Source organism: Hylobates moloch, unplaced genomic scaffold (assembly GCF_009828535.3).
Source record: "Hylobates moloch isolate HMO894 unplaced genomic scaffold, HMol_V3 SCAFFOLD_33, whole genome shotgun sequence".
Lineage (NCBI taxonomy): Eukaryota > Metazoa > Chordata > Mammalia > Primates > Hylobatidae > Hylobates > Hylobates moloch.
In genome coordinates, this window is record NW_026652308.1 from 2,878,705 (window position 1) to 2,901,391 (window position 22,687).

The following is a 22,687-nucleotide window of genomic DNA, read 5'->3' on the forward strand; positions in this document are numbered from 1 at the left end:
CCAGGCTGGTCTCGAACTCCCGACCTCAGATGATCCACCTGCCTCAGCCTCCCAAAGTGCTGGGATTACAGGCATGAGCCACTGTGCCTGGCCTATTTTTTTATTTTATTTTATATTTTATTAGTATTACTTTTTGAGATGGAATTTCACTCTTGTCGCCCAGGCTGCAGTGCAGTGGTGCTCACTGCGACCTCCGCCTCCCCGGTGCAAGCGATTCTCCCGCCTCAGCCTTTCAAGTAGCTGGGATTACAGGCACCTGCTATCACGCCTGGCTAATTTCTGTATTTTTAGTAGAGACGGTGTTTCACCATGTTGGCCAGGTTGTTCTTGAACTCCTGACCTCAGGTGATTCGCCTGCCTCGGCCTCCCAAAGTGCTGGGATTACAGGCATGAGCCACTGCGCCAGGCCTCCATGTTTTTTAAGACTGTAAAGTGGTCCTAAGAGAAAATGTGGGAGCCACTAATGTATAGCAAATTTCCGAAATTCTCCCAGATAGCTTCAGTGTCTACGCAGCTTTGGTTGCAAGAGATGATTATTTATCTCATCATAAGGTGAAACTGTCAGCCATAAAAAGGACTGGTAAGCAACTTCATTAGCCTACAGTGCTTCTTTGTGGTTCACTCCAGTGACAGCCTCAGGTGGCTATGAAGCCATGTGGCTTCAGAGAAGGGAAGAGGCAGACAAGGGCAGAACCCATAGTGCAACAGTAGGAGCATGGCCGCTGAGATCAGAGACCTGGGTTCAGATTCCAGCCTCTTTACAGATTCAAAGAGACTCGAGAGAATATCAAACGAATGCAGAGCCAACTGGGAAAATCTAAATACGGACCAGGCATTAAATTATATTAAGGAGTTATTTTTAATTGTGTTAAGTGTAAGAGCGGCATTGTGGTAATGTTCTTTAAAAAAGGTTCTCGTCGGCCTCACACTGCTGGAGACATTTCCAAGTACAGTACTATACTAGCCAATCATGGGATTGGGGTGGGAGGTAGGTATGGAGAGACTGGCAGAATGCTGATAATGAGTGAAGCTGAGGATGGGCACCACAGGCCTTTTATAACACTTCTGTTTGAGTATATTTAAAATTTTGCACCATTCATCAGGTTTCTTTTTTATTTTGAGACAGCATCTCTCTGTTGCCCAGGCTGGAGTGCAATGGCGCAAACATGGCTCACTGCAGCCTCAACCTCCTTGGGCTTTAAGTGATCCTCCCCACCTCAGCCTCCTGAGTAGCTGGAACCACAGGCACATGCCACCATGCCTTTTTTTTTTTTCATAGAGACAGAGTCTCACCATCTTGCCCAGGCTGGCCTCAAACTGCTGGGCTCACGCGATCCTCTGGCCTCAGCCTCCCAAAGTGTTGGGACTACAGGTGTGACCCACTGTGCTCAGCTGCTTTTTTTTTTTTTTTCTAATCCTAGTCCTTCACCTATTAGCTACGGCCCTTAAACAAGTCACTTAACCTTTTAGAACAGAAAATAATACTCATTCTTGTAGGGTGTTGTCAGGATTGAAAAAAAAATGACTGAGGTAGAACTCTTCCTCCTGGAGTCTGGCCCAAAGTGATCATGATAATAGCTGATGTTTCTTCAGCACGTATGCTTCCCAGGTATGATCTTATTCAACCCTCACAACCAACCCATGATCTAGGTAGCATTATCTCCATTTTTCAAATGAGTAAACTGAGGCAATCAGAAGTTTAAAAATCTGCTCAAGGTCATACAGCAAGACGCAAACCCTGGTAGTCTCATCCCAGACCTCATGTGCTCTATACTTTCCCCTGTAGACACTCAAAAAATGGTGGGTTTTGTTTTGAACACATCATATCAACACAGCTTACATAAACACACTCTGGCAACTGGATGCTATATAAAAAATATCAGGACGGTTAAATTGCTTTAAAATCTACTCCTACCAGGAAACAACCCATGTACCTGTTAAGTGCAGATGTCAGCCTGAACCCAGGATGCTTTTCATCTTTCCAAGGAGGCTGCTGCCTTTAAAAACCAGAACAACATAAAAGGAAAAGAAGTCAATCCACAGACAGCAAAGGAGGGCCTCAGCACTTGCATTTGAGAAGTGGCTCTTCTACTCACCTCGCTCTGCAAGAGTCACTTAAAAATACCCCACACCTGGCTCATTTTGCTCATCATTGTTAAAATGAGGTAAGACTCCATGATCCTTCCAGTCCTGTGATCTCTGATTTCCAGTATAAAAACTACTACAAACCCATAAGGAACAGGATTAGCTAGCTGGGCAGATGAGGAGTTCAGTGTGCATGTAGGGGGTGCTGTGGCAATCTTGGATGCAAAAATTTTGCATTCCCCTACCAATGGCCATGAAGAGGAATAGAATTGTTACAGTTGCCCAGGGTATGAAAATATTAAGTCTAACCAATCCTGGTGCTCTGAAAAGCAGAAGACATTTCTTGGATACATAAAAGAAAAATATAAGTTTGGAGATGACTTTTACTGATGTAACAAAATGTTGTATTTATTCTACAACCCTGGATCCCAAGATTCTTGAGGGCAGCTGAAACCTACCTGAGGTGGGGACCCACTGTTACCCATCTTTATTTCCTTTCCCAGATCCAGACTACATTATACACAGGAAGTGCTCAGTCAGTATTTGCCCAGAGAATGGATGGAGAGTAGACTTCAATCCGGAGAGCTAAATATTTTTGATACACACATTTTAAATGCCTCCTAAATCTGATTTGGTGATCTGAAAATGGTACTAGGCACACAACAGATGCAGCAGGGGCTTTTTTTCAGTTAATTCTATTTTCTGTTACCCTCTGTATTGGGTACAAAAATACTCAAAGAGACCTTAAATCAAATACACTGTGCAAATTACCATTTTAAGAGTCTTTTGTCCTTTTCAGCAGCTAAGACACTCTGAGAAAAGATGCTTATTTTTCTTTTTTTTTTGAGACACAGTCTCGCTCTGTCACCCAGGCTGGAGTGCAGTGGAGTGATCTCGGCTCACTGCAAGCTCCGCCTCCTGGCTTCACACCATTCTCCTGCCTCAGCCTCACAAGTAGCTGGGACTACAGGCGCCCGCCACCACGCCCGGATAATTTTTTGTATTTTTAGTAGAGACGGGGTTTCACCGTGTTAGCGAGGATGGTCTTGATCTCCTGACCTTGTGATCTGCCCATCTTGGCCTCCCAAAGTGCTGGGATTACAGGCGTGAGCCACCACGCCGGGCCAAGATGCTTATTCTTCTAAGTCTCAAACGTAAGAATGCCATATCTGAGTATTCTGCTGGTAAATATATTCCAAATGTGTTTCTATTTGGTTTTAAATATGAAGATCTAGATTTCTTTAAATAACTTTTCATTTTAGACTTTTATATAAGCCTATCATTGGAAATGCTTAGGTGTTTGGTTTTTTGTTTTTTGAGATGGAGTCTCACTCTTTTACCAGGCTGGAGTGTTGTGGCGTGATCTCAGCTCACTGCAACCTCTGACTCTCTGGTTAAAGCAATTCTCCTGCTTCAGCCTCCCAAGTAGCTGGGATTACAGGCATGTGCTGTCATGCCCAGCTAATTTTTGTATTTTTAGTAGAGACGGGGTTTCATCATGTTGGCCATGATGCTCTCAATCTCCTGACCTCGCAATCTGCCCGACTCGGCCTCCCAAAGTACTGGGATTACAGGCATGAGCCACTATGCCCAGCCAATAAGGTGTTTTGTTTTGTTTTTTTAAGAGATGGCATCTTGCTATGCTGCTCAGGCTGGAGTGTAGTAGCTATTCACAGGCCCCATCATCGCACACTACAGCCTCAAAACTCCTGGTCTCAAGTGATCCTCCCACTGAAATTAAATGTTATAAGAGAACACAGGATTCTATGCTTTATATTAGAAATTTCTAAACAACATTCAAAGCGGATAAAGTGAAATTATCTAAAAATAACACATGCCCATCATATCTTTTAAAGTATGCCTTGCTTACCTTGGCCAACTCTCATCCAGAGGCTGTGAGGAATAATTGGCTCCAAAAGCACTACCATCAAAGTAGAATTTTTAATAAAGGAAAAATAAAAATTAATGGAAACTTGAAGCAGAATTAACAAGGTGGACTCACGGAGAGTTAAACAACTGAGTTTTTGGCTCTTTATCCCTGTACCTGACAGCTCTTCCTTCATGCTTTCTCTTACCACCCTCCTCCAGGACAGTCTATTCTGCTGTCTTTTAACCAGTGTTTTCTTTGCATGATTCTTTGTGGGGTGTTTATTATTTTTTGCCTGCCCGGCACCTTTTGTTTTCAGGAACTATCTCCATTCTCGCTCCAAATCTGGTAACACTGCCATTCCCTCTGTGCCACATGTGAGGGACCCAGGCCCAGGATTCTAGTCTAGCTACTTCACACCCTGGAAACAGTGTTTGGCTCAGGGATCGGCTCACGACGCAAACAGAACCAAGGAGAGTGCTTTAGAGTGGAAAATAAGAGTGCCCCAGTAGGGCTGGTGAGCTCGAGGGCCGTCTGAACCTGGGGTCTCCCCTTGGAGAAAGCCTATCTGTTATGCCTGAAGTCATCTCAGAAGTGGTACCACAGAGGTAGGTCTCAATGACATTGTATGACCCCTTGGATCTAGCCAGCCCTTGGGCTTCCAGTGACACATGCCAATACATTTTCTTTTTTTAAGGTAAGGTGGGTTCCTGGTATGTATGTATGTATGTATGTATGTATTTTTTGAGACAGAGTTTCACTCTTTTTTTTTGCCCAGGCTGGAGTGCAATGGTGCGATCTCGGCTCACTGCAACCTCCACCTCCCGGGTTCAAGCAATTCTCCTGCCTCAGCCTCCCGAGTAGCTGGGATTACAGGCATGCACCACCACGCCCAGCTAATTTTGTATTTTTTTTAGTAGAGACAGGGTTTCTCCATGTTGGCCAGGCTGGTCTCGAACTCCTGACCTCAGGTGATCCACCAGCCTCGGCCTCCCAAAGTGCTGGGATTACAGGCGTGAGCCACTGCACCTGGCCGTTCCTGGTATTTATAACCAAAAAAGAGGCGCATTAGATGTGTGAAGAAAGGTAAACTTTCCAGTGTTGTTGGGGGCACTGTCTTATCAATCTTGTGTTGTTCACTGAGTCTAGCATGCCTTGGAGCATATTCTGGACGCATGGAGACACAAATGGGATGCTGCACTACACACTGAGCTGTTTTAATTCATTTAGTTAATTGTTTCCACACAATAGCCTTCTGAAGACATTGTTAATCATATTATTCTGCTAAGAAATCTTCAATGATTTTGTTCAGCCTAAAAGGCAAAATCAAAACTTACTGGCTTAGTAATTGTGGTACTCCACAATTTGGGGACAATGGTCTCTTCTGCTCGTCTTCCCTCCAGCTGTCTGAGTTCCACAAACACAGCCTGTATTTTCCTGCCCCTCTGCCTTTGCTAATGTCATTTCCCCTTTCTTTCCTCCTACGTGGAACGTTGCCTCCTTATCACTCACCCAAACCAAGCCCATTCCTTTTGTCTCCTGGATCACTGATTGGATTAAATATACATTTGGCAGTTACCAATAATACTTTTCATCCCAAACCTTTATTTCTTAAGGTGGAAATAATAAAGAAGATACAAGCTACACATTAAGACAGAAATTTGAAAACAGATATCTAAGCACCTACTGTGTGCCAGGCCTGTGCTGAGTTCACACTTTATTTAATCTCAGTCCTGGGAGGCAGATATTTTCCCCATTTTACAGCTGAAGAAACTGAGGCTCAGTTCTAGAAGAGCTGAGAAATCCAAGATCAGATAGCACATCTGGTGGATCAGGGGTCAAACCCACAACTCACTGACACCAAAGCCTGAGAGCCCTCCGCTAAGCTATGCTGCCTCTCAGGAAACAGTGAACTATGCCAAATGCCCCCAGAAAATAAAATAAAACAGATAATTTCCAAAGAGAGACATTTCTTCAACATTCACTATTAGGCTTAACGTACATGAAGTACAGATGAGGCGACACCACAGTAGGAGGCAGGACAGGAAAAGGTGATAAATAGGAAGGCCCGTGAGAGACAAAACCCGTCAGTATTTCTGTTGGCAAAGCCATTAGGGAGGAAACAGTGAGCCTCAGAACCTATGGTTATCTGCCTTTCTCTTTTCTGCAGATTTGATGAATCTCTGTTCAGAAACGCTTCATTTCAGGAAGTAGAAGTTTACCATTTTTCTCAGTACACTGCCATCTTTAAACTCAATACCTCTGATTTCATAGTACTGATAATACAAATTAGAATGCAGTGGTGTATGATCAAACGTTGGTGATTTCAATGTTGAGGTGTAAGTTAGCATTTTAACCTTCCTGATATTAACAACGTGAAAATATAGTAAATTCCTGGAAATTTTTAATATAGTTAGATTGAGGCATCAAAAGCTGAAAGATGCGACCTCTAAGCTCTCTTAATTTTTACTCTCATCTAATTTGGTGGATATTTGAAAACCCAAGAGAACTACTCATGTTATACGCTTACAGTTAATGCAAGGAAAATCTAGAAAAAGTTTATTTGTTCTTTGGAAAATTTCAGAAAACTCCATTCAGGTGGCTTTAAACTACTCCACAACATGGACATGCCATAAGTAACAACCTCGAGACAAAGGAAACACTCTTATTTATAAACTTGAATTTACCATTTACTCAAGAAACATTTCTGGCATCCCTGCCAGGTGCTGGCGTGCCAGAGGAAGGGCAGCACAGGCCACAGGGCTTTTAACAACCACATCAGCGCCTCCTCCATTGCTTCCTTAATTAAGCTTAGTGAAGGCTTTGCCTCAAAGAAGATTTCCACATTAAAAAAGGAAGGTGGGGAGGAGGGATAATGAAAAAGATAAATAAAGAAGAGGTGGCTGCAATGGATGGAAACAAAAATTAAAGTTTAAAAAAAAATCCCCACGCTCACATGGATCTTTTCTCATCCATCTGTGCACTCCTTTCCGCCCCTTTGCCTTCCATCCTGATGTTCCCTGGGGTCCTGTGGCCTCGCAGCCTCAGGCCACACCTGCCTGCATTGCTCTCAGAGGTAAAGGATGCTTGCTCTCAGGATCACTGGGCACCAGGTAGTGTGAGCAGGTGGAGGGGGTGGCGGGAGCCTCCGGGCACAGGGGCTTTAGGAGGCACTTCCTAAGAGCCTCAGGGCCAGTGTCCGTCTTCTTGGTGGAGAGCCCCTGTCCTCCATGCTCGCCTTGGCCAATCCCATCCTTCCCTCGGCCCCACTGTCACCCACAGTCCAGTAACTCATAAATCCGTACTTCCAGCTCCCAACAGTTCTTTTGTGAACTCCAAGTGCATACTTTCAACTGCCTGTTCAAGTTCTCTGCCAAAAGTACCCAAGACAGCTCAAATTCTACCAAAAATCCAACCAATCACTGTCCCCTTAATCTGTTCCTCTTCTTATAGTCCATCTTATTTAGTGAGGCCACTGTCCACCAAGACACTGAGGTTAGGATCTCAGAGTCATCCCAGTCTGTTCTCTCTCTGCCCAAGCCTCTGCAGTTCTGTGCAGGAAAATCTTCCTCCTCGAGTTACTGCCTCAATCCATCAACACAGGGACTGCTGTTCCTCTCAACCTGTGGAGTGTTAGAGGAACAGTTCTTACTCTTCCCCAAAGGAAGGGGAGCAGCTCTTCTGCTGATAAGAGAGGCCATCGGTTGGCCCGTTTACCAGTGGGTGGGGTTACTGAGCCACAGAAGCTGAAAACAAGACCTGCCCTGTCCCTTTCTTTGTGCTGCTTGACCTGCGGCTGGGTGAGCAGGCCCAGGGTTCCCTTCCCTTGGCTTCCCGTCCCTATGCGGTCAGTGTACCTGGGCAGGGCTCAGGAACTGCCTTGTCGGGGCAGCCTGGAAGCCAGTCATTTCTCTCCTGCTCTGGAACTCTGTGTTCTGCCAGTGACACAGTTTGTGGGGCAGGCCTGAGACCTTCCATGTAGCTGGTGGGGTAAGTGGACTCGGAGTCTGGTTAACAGAACCCACCTACCAAGACAAGTTTCAGGGTCAGATTTAATGTAGAAAACTGGCCACAATTTGGCTCCTTCCTGATTTCTCAGCCATGTGTTTATTGTCATTCTACTTCCTTTTGTCCCTTTACCTCTAACTACGTCCCACTAGAAGACATCTTAAAGTGAAACTTTAAGGGAGGATATGAGTGGCATCTTTTTGAGTCCTTGCATTTATAAGAACATCCTGTTTCCCTCAGCAAATGAGAGGCAAACAGGTTGCATGTGGTATTGTGAAGTCAGAATATTTCCCCCTTAGAATTCTGAAGACCAATGTTTCCTTGTCCTTCAAGATAAGACGGGTGGTTAGGTAAAAGTTGGATTTTGTGATCACTTAAGTTTTGGAAATTCTGGGTTAAAGATAAGAAGTTTCTTAACTGCAGGACTTTTCAGAGCCCTGATATATACGGTCAGGCTCCAAGAGGTGATACAGAGTGTGGTGTTTCTCAAATGTAATAGGCCATGCATTTCAAAGAAACAGTGTCCTATAAACCAATGTCCTCACATTTTCATCTCATTATGATGAAAAGAATCAAAGCAAGGCCTAGCTCAGAGAGGAGAATCATTCCTAACTCTGGTAGGTCTTAGGCATCTCTTCATGACCCTTCACGCTGGTGAACTCTTGACTTCCTTTAGAGGAAGCCATTTTCCACGTTTCTTCAGCATGTCTCCTTCTTTCTCAGTGTGTTACCCACAAGTCTGAGAAAATATTTGCTATAAATTTATGTTAATAGTTCAGAAGTTCAGCGATGGTGTTTGGACACGGCATGTCCGCCACCCTTGAGGAGTGGGATTAAGAAGGGCTGCTACAGACTGCGCAGCTGCAGAAGGGCAGAAGAGCTTCCATTCCAAGTGCCTGAGCCCAGGCCCCCAGCCAGGAGCAAGCCCTGGCAGTGCCTCTCCTCTGCCTGTGTGGGGCTAGGCCAGGGCCCAGCTGCAGCTGTGCCTTGGTTTTGTGTGGCCGCCCATGCCAAGGGCAAAGCCCACTCCAGAAGGAATCTCCTGTGCCAGAGCTCTGTGTGCTGTGGCTGCCCACTCTGAGAGGAAGCCAGAATATTTGTTAAACAATGTTCATTTTATTTGAGATCACCCTATCATAGGAGTGAACCCTTAAAACCCTTGTCTAAACCAGTTTGTCTTAAATAACACCCAAGCCAAGAAACAGCTATAATAAGATAATTCTGATTTTTTCCTTTTGTTCTACAAAGATTCAAACCAGTGTTTTATACTTTCAAATGAAGAAACTTCATTAAAAAAGTCGTAGACAAATGTGCAAGGCCACAATTTTAAGCAGATTATTTCACAACCAACAGAATGCAGGTCGTGAAAGCAAAGACGGAATCACAGCCGTCCTCCTCCAAGTTCCCTGGAATAGATTAACACCAAAATAAAATCATCCCATTTCACGGACCATTGATTCCTCAAAAGAGACTGGGCTAAAGAACTTTCTTTGCATCAACTGATGTCCAGTCCCAGGACCCCAGTTTAGGGGCTTAGGAGACCACAAAGACATGGCTCATGATCAGTGAATCTGACTCATACTGTCTAACAACTTTAATTTCTCTGCATACTAACTTGGTTTTTGTTTCTCCTTCCTTTAGGAGTTAACTAGCTTTGCTTATGCTCTCAAGTTGATCCATACAGTGCCAGATTATACCCAATCATAAGAGATAGAGTCCCCTGAACACAAGAAGTCATCTCCCTTTCTGGGACTTTGCACCACATTCTCTTCCCTCTGCCTGGAACATACCTCCCAACTGCTTTACTCTCTTAAATCTCACTCATTACCATCTAAAGCCATTTTCCTTTATTATTGCCTGTTTGCTGTCATCTCCCACAGGACCGTAAACTCAAGAAAGCAGGACGTATGTCTGCCTTATTCATCACTGGGTCCCCAGTGCTTAGAACAGCACCCGGCACAGAGATGGGGCTCTGTAAAGATCTGCTGAATGAACACTTTATCCTCTTCTTATCCTTCAAGCCTCAGATTTTCCCCTAGGATGTCTTCTTCGTTTCCCCAGACTGGTTCAAGCTGCACCTCCGACGTGCTCCCACAGGCCCTGAGCTGCCTCCCTGCAGACGCCATACCTGCCGTGGCTGCTTGTTTGCTGAGTAGCCTCTCCCACTGAACCCTGGGCAACTTGAGGTCAGGGACCATGCTGTTTACTGTTATAGTGAACTAAAATGTCTAAAACGGTGTCTGACCACCAGCACATACTTAACAATTTTTATAAGTGAATAAACATTCTCCTCTTTTTTCTTCGATTTCCTCCTCTATTTTGGTTAGTAAAGCTATATGCATGCTGATACATTTAGACTGTACTTCAAAAGTATCTGAGATAGCCACATATACATACACACATACATATATATAGCGTAATGTTTAATCTAATATATAGAAATGAGAGCACTGACAAGAGAAAGAGGGAACTGAGAACTGAAAAAATATACATTGGTTTTTTGTGTTTTTTTTTTTGAGACGGAGTCTCGCTCTGTTGCCCAGGCTGGAGTGCAGTGGCGCGATCTCGGTTCACTGCAAGTTCCACCTCCCGGGTTCACACCATTCTCCTGCCTCAGCCTGGGATTACAGATGCCTGCCACCAAGCCTGGCTAATTTTTTGTAATTTTAGTAGAGATGGGGTTTCACCACGTTAGCCAGGATGGTCTCAATCTCCTGACCTCGTGATCTGCCCACCTCGGCCTCCCAAAGTGCTGGGATTACAGGCATGAGCCACCGTACCCAGCCAAAAAAATATACATTGTTAAATCAAGCAAAGAAACACTCCAAGTCTTTTGCCTGAATATTCTTGGCAATTTGGACAATGGTTTGATGTACTACTCCATCCTGACGTGCAAATTTGCTGATGAATTGCCTCCGTTTCCTTTTGCCTTTTTCATTCAATGTCAAAGTTATCACACATTCCAGAATAGATTCTCAAGATCATTTATCATCTTTACTTTCCTTGATAACAGCCACATAATACGCAAAATCAGAAGTCAGTCCTTCTGTGGACCAAATGTGGTGTGTTACTGGGGGCGGGAGAAAGGGGAGAGAAAAACATTCCCTGGGGTCATTATCCTTGCTTCCAAATAGATTAAAAACTGCAAGAAGCTTGAAGGCAAGAAAAGTTGGGGTTTCCCTAGAGTGCCCCCACAACTCCTGGCTCCCTTGTACAAGGCCCTCATCACTGCGAGTGGTCGCAGGTGGCACAGGGAGGGTAGAGCACAGGCTGGGCCATCAGCTGGGCCTGGTCTGAATCCTGGGTTACTTCACCACACACTCAGTTTCCTCATCAGAAAATGAGGGTTAAAAAAATTAACGACTCAGTGAGTTTTTGAGGACTAAATGACACATAAATTGCCCAGCACAGCGCCTGGCATGGGTAGGTGCTCAGTAAACATGAGTGCCCTGCCCCCACTTCCTGGTTTCTAGGCTTGTGAAGCCAACTCTACCATCACTGCCAGGAATTCAGCTCTCCGCAGCAAGACCCACCCCGCCTTTCTTCTCCTTCCTCCACCCCTGCGCCCGAGTACTGAGAAGAATGAAGTGAGAGCACGGGCCCTCCTGGCACACTTCTGTGTCCTCTCCCAAAAAATCCAGCTCAGTTCTGTTCCCCAAAGCCTTCGGCACAATGTTGGTCACACAGCTGTACCCACCACTGCCGCCCCGTAAACAGCACTGATTAAATGAAACTGTCAAGTGAATTCACCATTTCCTTTCCTTTATATCTACTTAACAGCATAGAGTTTGGTGTGACTGTATATCACTGCATGAGATTTTCCTATATTCTAGGCTTATTTTAGTTATCACTTACTGAGTTTGAAACATCACAAACAGAAAATCATATGAAATTTTGTCTGTAAGTTCCCAAAGCAGGTCAGCAGATCAAAAGAAGTACAAATAAATCACATATCTCTATGTCCATTTTTGCTAGATAGACTAAGTCTCTCTAACCTGATTCAAAGTCAGGTTTAACTCTAACTTGGCCAATTTCTGGAGAAAATGCTCAGAACACCCTGCAATGGGACTGAATTACAGGTTGTTTTTGTTGTTATTTCATTAAACTGAACCTTAATGATGCTTTCATAAACACCTACAATGATGTTTCCAATGCTGACTGCAGAGATGTTTCTAGTTTCCAACTCATTTATTTGTATTGCCTCCTTTCATCAGATAAATGAAGATTTTGAGGCCAAAGGAGAATTGCAGGGAAGATAAATCCTGAAAACTTTTCAAACATTTCAGAATGCACACTCCCTTTGAAGAGTAAAAAAGGATATTTGTCGCCCTGGTTTGTCCCCAGACCTTCGGTGGAGGGGGTGGAAGCGGTTCCTGGATGGCCTCTCCACCAGCCCGTGATGGCGGGTTCCCCGAACATTATCAGCTTGGTGAAATGACGGCTGCAGAGAGAAGGGAAGAAGAGTTGGCCTCCAACCATGAAATTGACACTCACCCTCAAGAACAACTGATAACAACAGCAGATGAAAGGACTGATTTTACAGTTTTACTTATTATACATTAGTGGGCGTTGGGGTCAAGGTAAATAAAGCAGTATACGGAACTATTTCTTTATAATAACCATAAAATAATCACAATCTGTAGTGTGTTAAGAGGAAAGCTGAAAGAATAATAAAAGTTGTCATGCAATTGGGGGAGGAGAATCAGAAGACGGTGAATTCATATACTAAATCCCAGAAAACTAGAAAGGACACTTTGAAATGTAAAAGAGGTATATTAAAGAAAGAAACTGGCAAGCCATGAGGCACCTATTTGTTCTGCACGGTGTCTTTTTAAAATTTTTGATTGAATTCATAATGTTTGAAAATTCAGACTTGAGGATTCTAGGGAAAAGTCAGAATATTTTTTTTTTTTTTTGAGATGGAGTCTTGCTCTGTTGCCCAGGCTGGAGTGCAATGGTGTGATCTCAGCTCACTGCAACCTCCGCCTCCCAAGTTCAAAGGATTCTCCTGCCTCAGCCTCCCAAGTAGCTGGGATTACAGATGTGCGCCACCACGCCCAGCTAATTTTTGTATTTTTAGTAGAGACAGGGTTTCACCATGTTGGCCAGGCTGGTCTCAAACTCCTGACCTCAGGTGATCAGCCCGCCTCAGCCTCCCAAAGTGCTAGGATTACAGGCATATGAGCCACCGCGCCCAGCCATAAATCAAAATATCTTGGCCACAATGAACCACCACACCTCATCTCAAGCTGAAGTTGAGCATGGCTGCTCCCTGTAGATGGGACACCCACTCTCTTACTGTGAATCCTTACACACAAACCATTTCACTGACTCATCATTTTAGACATTCAGACTGTGTAACCCCTGAGTTAAAGAGGAAAAAAGGAATGCTATGTAAATACAAGTGGAAAACATACAAATCATCAGTCCCTAAATGGTACAAATGAAAGTAGAAACAGATTCTAGATAAATTCACGGTCAATAAATCCAAAATCCTTTTTAAAGAGATGCTTGGGGTACGTTCTTAACACTTTTGAGACTGGCATCACAAAGGGCAACCTTTTTGGTTGTCAAAAGCCAAATCCTAGGCTGGGCCAATAAATCTCACATAATGGGGCAACGTGTATACATTGTGCAATAGATGTGCTTGTGAAATATAGAAAACAGATTTTCTTCTCCCATCCCCTCCAGCATTAAGGAGTTACTGACAAAGAAAAATTGTATATATTTACACTGTACAACATGATGTTTTGATATATGTATACATAGCAAAATGATGAAATCAAGTTATTAACATATCCATCACCTCACATACTAATCATTTAAAACAGAGTTTTATGTCAATTGTCAGTTGAGTCACATATAAAATTGGTAGCTTACTGTGAAAGGAATCCTGTGACACAATATGTTTTTATAGGGGACTTCCTTCAGCTAAAAACTAAGTTTTCTTTGTTAAACATGGATTTTCTCATTTTGGATTTGGGAATTACCCTATTTCTCCCAAGTGGACTCATAAAATCTCTGAGCCAAATTAGTCTAACAGTTCCGATCTATTTTTATAATCCAAATCTATAAACTCACAAAATAAAGTTATCTTACCAAGGAAAAACTTCTGGGCTGGAAGAAAAACAGCCACTATGATATAGGGAAGCTAGATTTATCTCAGACAATGGAATACTCTATTCTAGAGAATAATATATTGAAATATCTGAAAAATAATGGGACAAACTGACATCAGGTGCTTCTTGGCAAGATGCAATGAGGACACAGGATCTCTTTTTTTTGAGACAGGGTCTCACTTCGTTGCCCAGGCTGGAGTGCAGTGGCACAATCTTGGCTCACTGCAACCTCCACTTCCCAGGCTCAGCCTCCTGAGTAGCTGGGACTACAGTGCATGCCAACATGCTGGCTAAATTTTTATTTTTTTGTAGAGACAAGGTCTCGCCATGTTGGCCAGACTGGTCTTGAACTCCTGACCTCAGGTTATCTACCCACCTTGGCCTCTCAAAGTGTTGGGATTACATGCCTGAGCCACTGCACAATTATTGCCAAACTGGGCTCCTGAAGGCCAGTCCAGAAGGTGGGGAGAAGGGTCTTTAGAAGGCGTTCCCAAAAGCAGAGAGTTCCTGAAATGTCTTTTAGACTTCCAATTAAATTTTCTAGCTGGGTGCAGTGGCTCCTGTCTAGAGTCCCAGCACTTTGGGAGGCGGAGGTGGGAGAATTGCTTGAGACCAGGAGTTTTGAGACCAGCCTGGGAAACACAGTAAGACCCTGTCTCTACAAAAAATACAAAAATTAGCTCTACAAACAAACAAATTAGCTAGGCATGGTGGTACATGCCTGCAGTCCCAGCACTTTGGGAGCATGAGGTGGGAGGACCACTTGAGGCCAGGAGTTCAAGACCAGCCTGGGTAACATTGCAAGCCCTCACTTCTACAAAAAAAATTAAAAAAAAACAAAAAATAGTGGGCCGTGGTGGTGCCCACCTGTCATCCTAGCTACTGGGGAGGCTGAGGCAGGAGGATCACTTGAACCCAGGTGTTCGAGGCTGCAGTGAACTATGATCACACCACCGCACTCCAGCCTGGGCAACATAGCAAGACCTTGTCTCTAAAACAAAAAACAAAACAAAACAAAAGCTTATATTTTTGATTTAACAGCTGCCTCTTTTGCATTAACCCTGCTGCTGGCCCAAATCTTGTATTACTGCTGATATTCAGTTGTGGGGTGTTAATCTCTGCTTACATTTGATATTTTCTTCTTTTCCTCACTGTGGCCTAATCTCAACTCTCTGCCCCTGCAGTATCTGATCTTACTCCAAACTATATTTGGCTTAACCTTCTCAATTACTTCTCAAAGATCTGCCTTCCTCATCAAATGAACAGCCGTTCAGTCAGGGAAGCCAGAAACTGAAGGAGGTTTAAGGATGAAGTCTGCACTGGGTGCAGTGGCTCACACCTGTAATCCCAGCACTTCGGGAGGCTGAGGTAGGCGGATCGTTTGAGGTCAGGAATTTCAGACCTGCCTGGGCAACGTGGCAAAACCCCGCCTCTACTAAAAATATAAAAATTAGCCAGGCATGGTGGCACTAGAATCACTTGAACTCAGGCGGCAGAGGTTGCAGTGAGCCAAGATCATGCCACTGCACTCCAGCCTGGGTGACAAAGAAATACTACGTGCCACTCAAAAGGCCAAGCACTTCACTTTTTCTACTCCTTTTCAAGTTTTATCCATGTAAGTTCTTACATGGTTATATCTGCAGAGTACATACAGTATTTTCTTTTATTTATTATTATTATTTTTTTTGAGACGGAGTCTTGCTGTGTCACCCAGGCTGGAGTGAAGTGGTGTGATCTCGGCTCACTGCAGCCTCCACCTCCCTGGTTCAAGCAATTCCCCTGCCTCAGCCTCCCCAGTAGCTGGGATTACAGGCACATGCCACCACTCTCAGCTAATTTTTTTGTATTTTTAGTAGAGACGGGGATTCACCATGTTGGCCAGACTGGTGTCGAACTCCTGACCTCAGGCAATCCGCCCGCCTCGGCCTCCCAAAGTAATGGGATTACAGGTGTGAGCCACTGTACCCAGCCTATTTAATTTTTTTGAGATGGAATCTCTCTCTGTTGCCCAGGATGGAGTGTGGTGGTGCAATCTTGGCTCACTGCAACCTCCACCTCCTGGGTTCAAGCGATTCTCCTGCCTTAGCTTCCTGAGTAGCTGGGATTACAGGCGCATGCCACCACACCAGGCCAATTTTTGTATTTTTAGTAGAGATGGGGTTTCACCATGTTGGCCACACTGGTCTTGAACTCCTGACCTCAAGTGATCCGCCTCCCTCGGCCTCCCAAAGTACTGGGATTACAGGCGTGAGCAACTGCACCTGGCCAGTAATTTAAACATTTCGCATTGCCATTCAAAGAATATATCATTTGGGCTGGTTGTAGTGGCTCACGCCTATAATCCTAGCACTACGGGAGGCCGAGGGGGAGGGTCACTTGAGGCCCGGAGTTTGAGTCCATCCTGGACAACACAGTGAGACCCTGTCTCTACAAAAATTTTTGTTAAATTAGCTGGTGTGGTGATGTGCACCTGTAGTGCTAGCTACTCAGGAGGCTGAGGCTGAGGCTCAGGATGCCTTGACCCCAGGAATTTCAGGCTACAGTGAGCTATGATTGCGCCACTGTACTCCAGCCTGGGTGACAGAACAAGACCCTGTCTCTTAAAAATAACAACAGGCTGGGCGCAGTGGCTCACGCCTGTAATCCCAGGACTTTGGGAGGCCTACACAGGTGGATCATGAGGTCAGGAGTTCAAGACCAGCCTGGCCAACATGGTGAAACCCCATCTCTATTAAAAATACAAAAATTAGCCGGGCATGGTGGCGCATGCCTGTAATCCTAGCTACTCAGGAGGCTGAGGCAGAAGAATTGCTTGAACCCGGGAGGCGGAGGTTGTAGTGAGCTGAGATTGCGCCACTGCACTCCAGCCTGGGTGACAGAGTGAGACTCTGTCTCAGAAAACAAATAAAAATAAAAATAACAACGACAACAACAACAAAACCCCAAAAACACATATGATTCAGAGTCAAAGAAACAGTTCAAGTTCAGGATGTTCCACTTATTAACAAGTTACTTCATCTTCCTTATCTAAAAAGTGGAAATGATAACTTCCACAGGCTTGTTGAGAAGACAAAATGATGTTACGTATGTAAGAGCTGCTTGTCCCAGGGATACCCGGACATTGGAAAGGAGGATGAGTGTCTGTCTGCATGGTGGAACACTGGGAAGCATCTTGTCAAAGATGGGGCTGACCTGCAGAGTCCTTTTGTGGTCAGGAGTAGCGGCATCACTATTAGGGACTGCCCCAGCATTCTGAGCCTCCCACAGTGCTCCCCAAGGGTCCTACAGCTCAGGCACCATCTGTTGCCATTCCAAGTCACCTCTGACGTCACCCAGCTGCAGCCTGGGATGAATGGCTAAAAAAAAGTTGACTGGCCCATGTGACTTGCTTTGGCCAATGGCTTATGAGCAAATGTGATGTTCATATTGTTCAAACAGAAACTCTCATACTCTTTTCCTTCTGCCATGAGACTATCATGTCTTAAGTAGGGGATGCTCCTTCAGCCTCAGTTGCAGATGGAGAAGATACACAGAGGAGAGACGTAGAAGGTATTCCAGCACCACTGACAAGTAATGTGAGTGAAAAATAAATGTTTGTTGAGAGTCTGAGTTTTTGGATTGTTACTAAAGCAAAGCTGGCTAATATGGTAGTGATGGCAGAGAGAGACTGAATGAAAGAGTCCCATTTTTCTTACCTTTTTTTTTTGAGACACAGTCGCATGTCACCCAGGCTGCAGTGCAGTGGTGTGATCTCAGCTCACTGTAACCTCTGCCTCCCAAGTTCGAGCAATTCTCCTGCCTCAGCTCAGCCTCTTGAGTAGCTAGGATTACAGGCATGTGCTACCACGCCTGGCTAATTTTTTTATTTTTTTATTTTTATATGTTTAGTAGAGATGGTTTTGCCATGTTGCCCAGGCTGGTCTCGATCTCCCGGCCTCAAGTGATCCTCCCACCTCGGCCTCCCAAAGTGCTGGGATCACCGGCGTGAGCCACTGTGCCTGGGCCAATTTTCTTGAAGAACAAGGGAGGTGTAAGTCAAAAGAACCTGCAAATGGGAGCCAGGCATAGTGGCTCAGGGCTGTAATCCCAGCACTTTGGGAGGCTGATATGGGTGGATCATTTGAGCTCATGAGTTTGAGACTAGCTTTGGCAATATGGCAAAACCCCATCTTTACAAAAAATACAAAAATTTGTCAGGTGTGGTGGTTCACGCTTGTAGTCCCAGCTACTTGGGAGGCTGAGGCAGGAGGATCACTTGAGCCTGGGAGGCAGTGGTTGCAGTGAACTGAGATCCTGCCACTGCACTCCAGACTGGGTGACAGAGGGGAGACCTTGTCTGTAGTAAATAAATACAGAAAGCAAGCAAGAAAGAAATGAACATGTAAATGGGAATCTACGTGTTTTAAGGAGGGCCCTAGGCTCAGGATCTGAAAAGCACTCTCCTGTTTCAGAACATGGGACCTAGACATCAAATGAGGAAGAGAGGGCTTCTGTGCCTCCATACAGAAATGCTTCTCCACATCAGTGTCTGGGATCCAGTGCTAGATAGACCAGGGAGGGGAGTGACATGGCTAATGCTAACAGCAGAACTCTTTCTGTAATGAAATAGGACACGTGAATCTTCCAAAAGAAGCAGAGTTGTAGATTTCCGGGTAGAAGTTTAGAGCTAATGGCAGACAGTACCATACTCCCAGAGTACTTCCCCAAGGGACCTAGAGCTCAGATGAGACATCAGTTACGTGTAGGTGCACACCTACCTATCACATAGCATCTGAAAGCTGCAGCCTGGGATGAATGGCTGAAAAGCTGCAACTAGATTTTGTCACCTAGGGGGGAAATTATTTCCTCTAATTTAGACACTATTGGTCTATCAATGTGACCTACATATGCATTAACTGTTTGGGTCAATGTACGATACTGTTGGCATATCATTATGTTTGTGGTTAATTAGAAACCCCAGATCTTACTTGACTGGTAACCATAAGCAGATTCCTACATAAGCCCACGCTAAGTTAGGAAATGAGCTGAAGTCCAAGAATTGGAGAGTTGTTGTTTATTATCAACTAGGAAGATTATCATTATTAAAAGTATATATGGTACAGTATATTCTTTATGTGTGAACAATCAAGACATACGTTTTTCTTCTGCAGCTAAGTAGAAAAATCTAGCTTATAGTTGTATTTTTATACAAAGTTACTAAAAACAGGAGAAATGTAATTTCCAAATACCTTGAAGTGAAATATGTGTTTCTAAATGCTAATGGTATGCCCAAATACATCCTGTAAGAAGTTCTACAGGGCCAGGCACGGTGGCTCATGCCTATAACCCCAGCACTTTGGGAGGCCAAGGTGGGTGATCATGAGGTTAGGAGTTCGAGACCAGCCATGGCCAACATTGTGAAACTCCGTCTCTACTAAAAACACAAAAATTAGCTGGGCATGGTAGTGAGTGTCCGTAGTGCCAGCGACCGGGAGGCTAAGGCAGGAGAATTGCTTGAACCCAGGGGGGCAGAGGTTGCAGTGAGCTGAGATTGCGCCACTGCATTCCAGCTTGGGTGACAAAGCGAGACTCCATCTCCAAAAAAAAAAAAAAAAAAAAAAAAGAAGAAGTTCTACCAAGTTTTAAAAAATATATTAAAAACATGCAGAAAACCAGGATTAAGCATATAAATGGTTAATACTTTGAAAAAGTATTGATCCAGAATACCACAACCTCAGCATCTTTACAAAGGGGTGCCTAATCGATATTCTCAAACAGAAGCAATTCTACATAAGACAACTCTTAGTAGCTTCAATGACAGACCTCATGATGACTCGTGATCAAGAAAAAAAGTGATAAAACTCCTGAAAGAGCAACACATATTTTCCTGGAATACCATTGTCAACACTGGGAATGTGTACTGGCATGAAGCTTCAATATTACAGAGGACTGCACCGGAATGTGATGTCACCATTATTTTATGCTATAAGGACAATGTGCTACAGGAGTCATTTATGTGGCAATTTCAACCATCTCAGCGGTGAGCCAGAAAGCAAAGAAAGCCCCTAAATAACAAAAACGGATAAGAACCCCAGAGGACAGCAGTTAGAAAGGAACCCCTCCAGTTCTCCATTACATCCCACCCAGGTCTAACAAACTGAGGCACCTCATTTTCCAGCTTGCAGCAGGTGAAAATAAGGTGGGGATAGACAAAGGAAGGGAACTGGAGTTGCTGGCTTAGCAGAGAAAGCAACACAAGTAAAAGCAAGAGGGAGTGTAATTCTGTTCTTTCCTTCTACAGATGGGAAACCAAGATCCAGAGAGCTGAAGTGATTTTTCTCAAGATCACAGAGCTAGTTTGTAGCAGCCTAAAAACTTAAACTCAGGATCCCGAGCCTCATTCAGTATTCTCTTCACCTCACCGCTTTGCCTCCTTTGCTATATGGCCTACATAAAATCAATTCTTTTTGAGATTTTACACAGATTTGTACTGATATATACAGAAGTAAAAAAAAAAAAAAAAAAAACTATTAAGAAATTTTCCAGACTGGGCACCATGGCTCATGCCTGTAATCCCAGTACTTTGGGAGCTCATGGTGGGAGGACTGCTTGAGCCCAGGAGTTTGAGACCAGCCTGGGCAGCATAGGCAGACCTTGTCTCTGCGAAGAATTGAAAAACTAGATAGGCACAGTGGCACACACCTGTAGTCCCAGCTACTTGGGAGGCTGAGGTGGGAAGATCCCTTGAGCACAGGAGGTGGAGGCTGCAGTGAGCTATGATCATACCACTGCACTCCAGCCTGGGGCACATAGCGAGACCTTGTTGTTTAAAAAAAGAAAAATGAAAAAGAAATTCCCCAGATAAACTGTATTACGTTCTTCTAAATCCACTGAAGATTTAAGATTCAATTACAGGATACTAGTCTTGCTAAGATACCTGACTATGATACAATATAAATGGCACATCTACAAATTGACATTGGCTCCGGTAGTCTCATTTGGAGTAAGTATCTAACTTAATATTAGGTAAATGGTTAGCTAAAAGTCACAAAGCTATTCATTGACGATAATGCTTCCTCTGATAGAATTAAAATGCTACCCCAACCCTTCTTAATTCCTCTGTATACTTGGGTTTGTATCTGTTTCCAACACAGCTTGGGTAGGAGAGGAGACTGGTTGGAAATGTAGCTGGTAGTAGAGACACTAGATAGGGTAGTTAATGCTTGGCTCTAATGGCATCCTTAAACTCATCATTTAGCTCTACTGGGCCTCCAGCTTGCCCATGATGCTGCTTGGTTCTTCTTTAGTTTACTTCTTTAGTTCTTGACAAATCCGTGACAGATTGGCCACCAGTACTAAATAAATTTCTGTTGGTGTCCAGTCTGGGCAACATAATGAGACCACAAATCTTTTTAAAAAATTCCGCTGGGGACCGGGCACGGTGGCTCACGCCTGTAATCCCAGCACTTTGAGAGGCCGAGGTGGGCGGATCACCTAAGGTCAGGAGTTCGAGACCAGCCTGACCAATATGGTGAAACCCCATGTCTACTAAAAATACAAAATTAGCCAAGCATGGTGGTACATGCCTGTAATCCCAGCTACTGGGGAGGCTGAGGCAGGAGAATTGTTTGAATCTAGGAGGCGGAGGGTATAGGGAGCTGAGATCGTGCCACTGCATTCCAGCCTGGGCAACAGGAACCAAACTCCATCTCAAAAAAAAAAAAAATGCTTTGGAGAAGCGTGGAAATTTAACAAGTTTAGGAAGTAAGGCAGGTTCCTGAAGCTTGCAGGGCTCTTTATTTATATGCGGACTGAAGCTAATGGAAGATGTTATAGCCTCCCTCTTTTAAAAAGGACAAGTCTAAATAACAAAGGAACAACTGTGCCTCTCTTGGGAACCCAGCTGGAGATCATTCTAGGCACTGCCAGCACCTCCTTTGATTCTCCTTTGACAAGTGGGGGAGTCGTGAAGGCCTGCCCACAACAAAGGGGCTGCTATTAATTCACACTGCCTTGGGGTTAAATGGATCATTTAAGCCTACCTTACAAACTAAGCGGAATAAAAAAGGATGTCATACTTGGTTAAATACCCTATTATAACATCATTCAAAAAAGAAAAAAAGAAAAGAAAAGAGAAACTTAAAGAGAAGTTCAAAATGTATAACAAATCTCCAGCGTCAGACCTGCCAGCACCCAGCCAGCCTCTCTGACAGCAGCCCCCAACACTCTTCCTTTGCCCTCTGCAGTGCTTAGGTATGCCAGCAGGCAGGGGCTTCCATTCACAAAACTCCTGTGAGGCTCCCAGCTGTTCTGGGTTTTGGGAGCCTTTTCCCCCAGCAGCCTTCCAGCACTACACCATCTTTGGGGCTAGTCTATTCCAGTCTCGCAGAAGTGACTGGACTTTCAGAGCTCTTGAACCACCTAGATGGGTTTTTTGTTTGTTTTTAACCTGAAGGCTATGCTTTTTTTGACCAGCTGATTTGGGGATCCAATCTTCTCCAAAGGACCAAATAAGTCTTGCTGTGAGGAATGAAAAGAAGAGATGAAGAGCAGAGCAGACCAGAGAAGGCGCCAGCACCCAACCTTCTGATTTAGGATCTGGCCTATCACCATGTCTGTGGCCCTTGTG

At 44.3% G+C, this 22,687-nt stretch overlaps 1 protein-coding gene across 2 annotated transcripts in view; it reads right to left on the reverse strand.

Moving 5' to 3' along the window:
* Positions 1 to 22,687, reverse strand: part of LOC116463304 (CREB-regulated transcription coactivator 3) — a 115,992-nt gene that overhangs the window by 38,511 nt on the left and 54,794 nt on the right. For both annotated transcript variants that reach the window (XM_032146338.2, XM_032146337.2), the window contains exons 3-5: positions 12,282 to 12,401; positions 3,956 to 4,017; positions 1,935 to 1,997 (exon numbers count right to left, since the gene is read on the reverse strand). In XM_032146338.2, the coding sequence (XP_032002229.1) occupies positions 1,935 to 1,997; positions 3,956 to 4,017; positions 12,282 to 12,401 (245 nt within the window). The remainder of the gene's footprint in view (positions 1 to 1,934; positions 1,998 to 3,955; positions 4,018 to 12,281; positions 12,402 to 22,687) is intronic.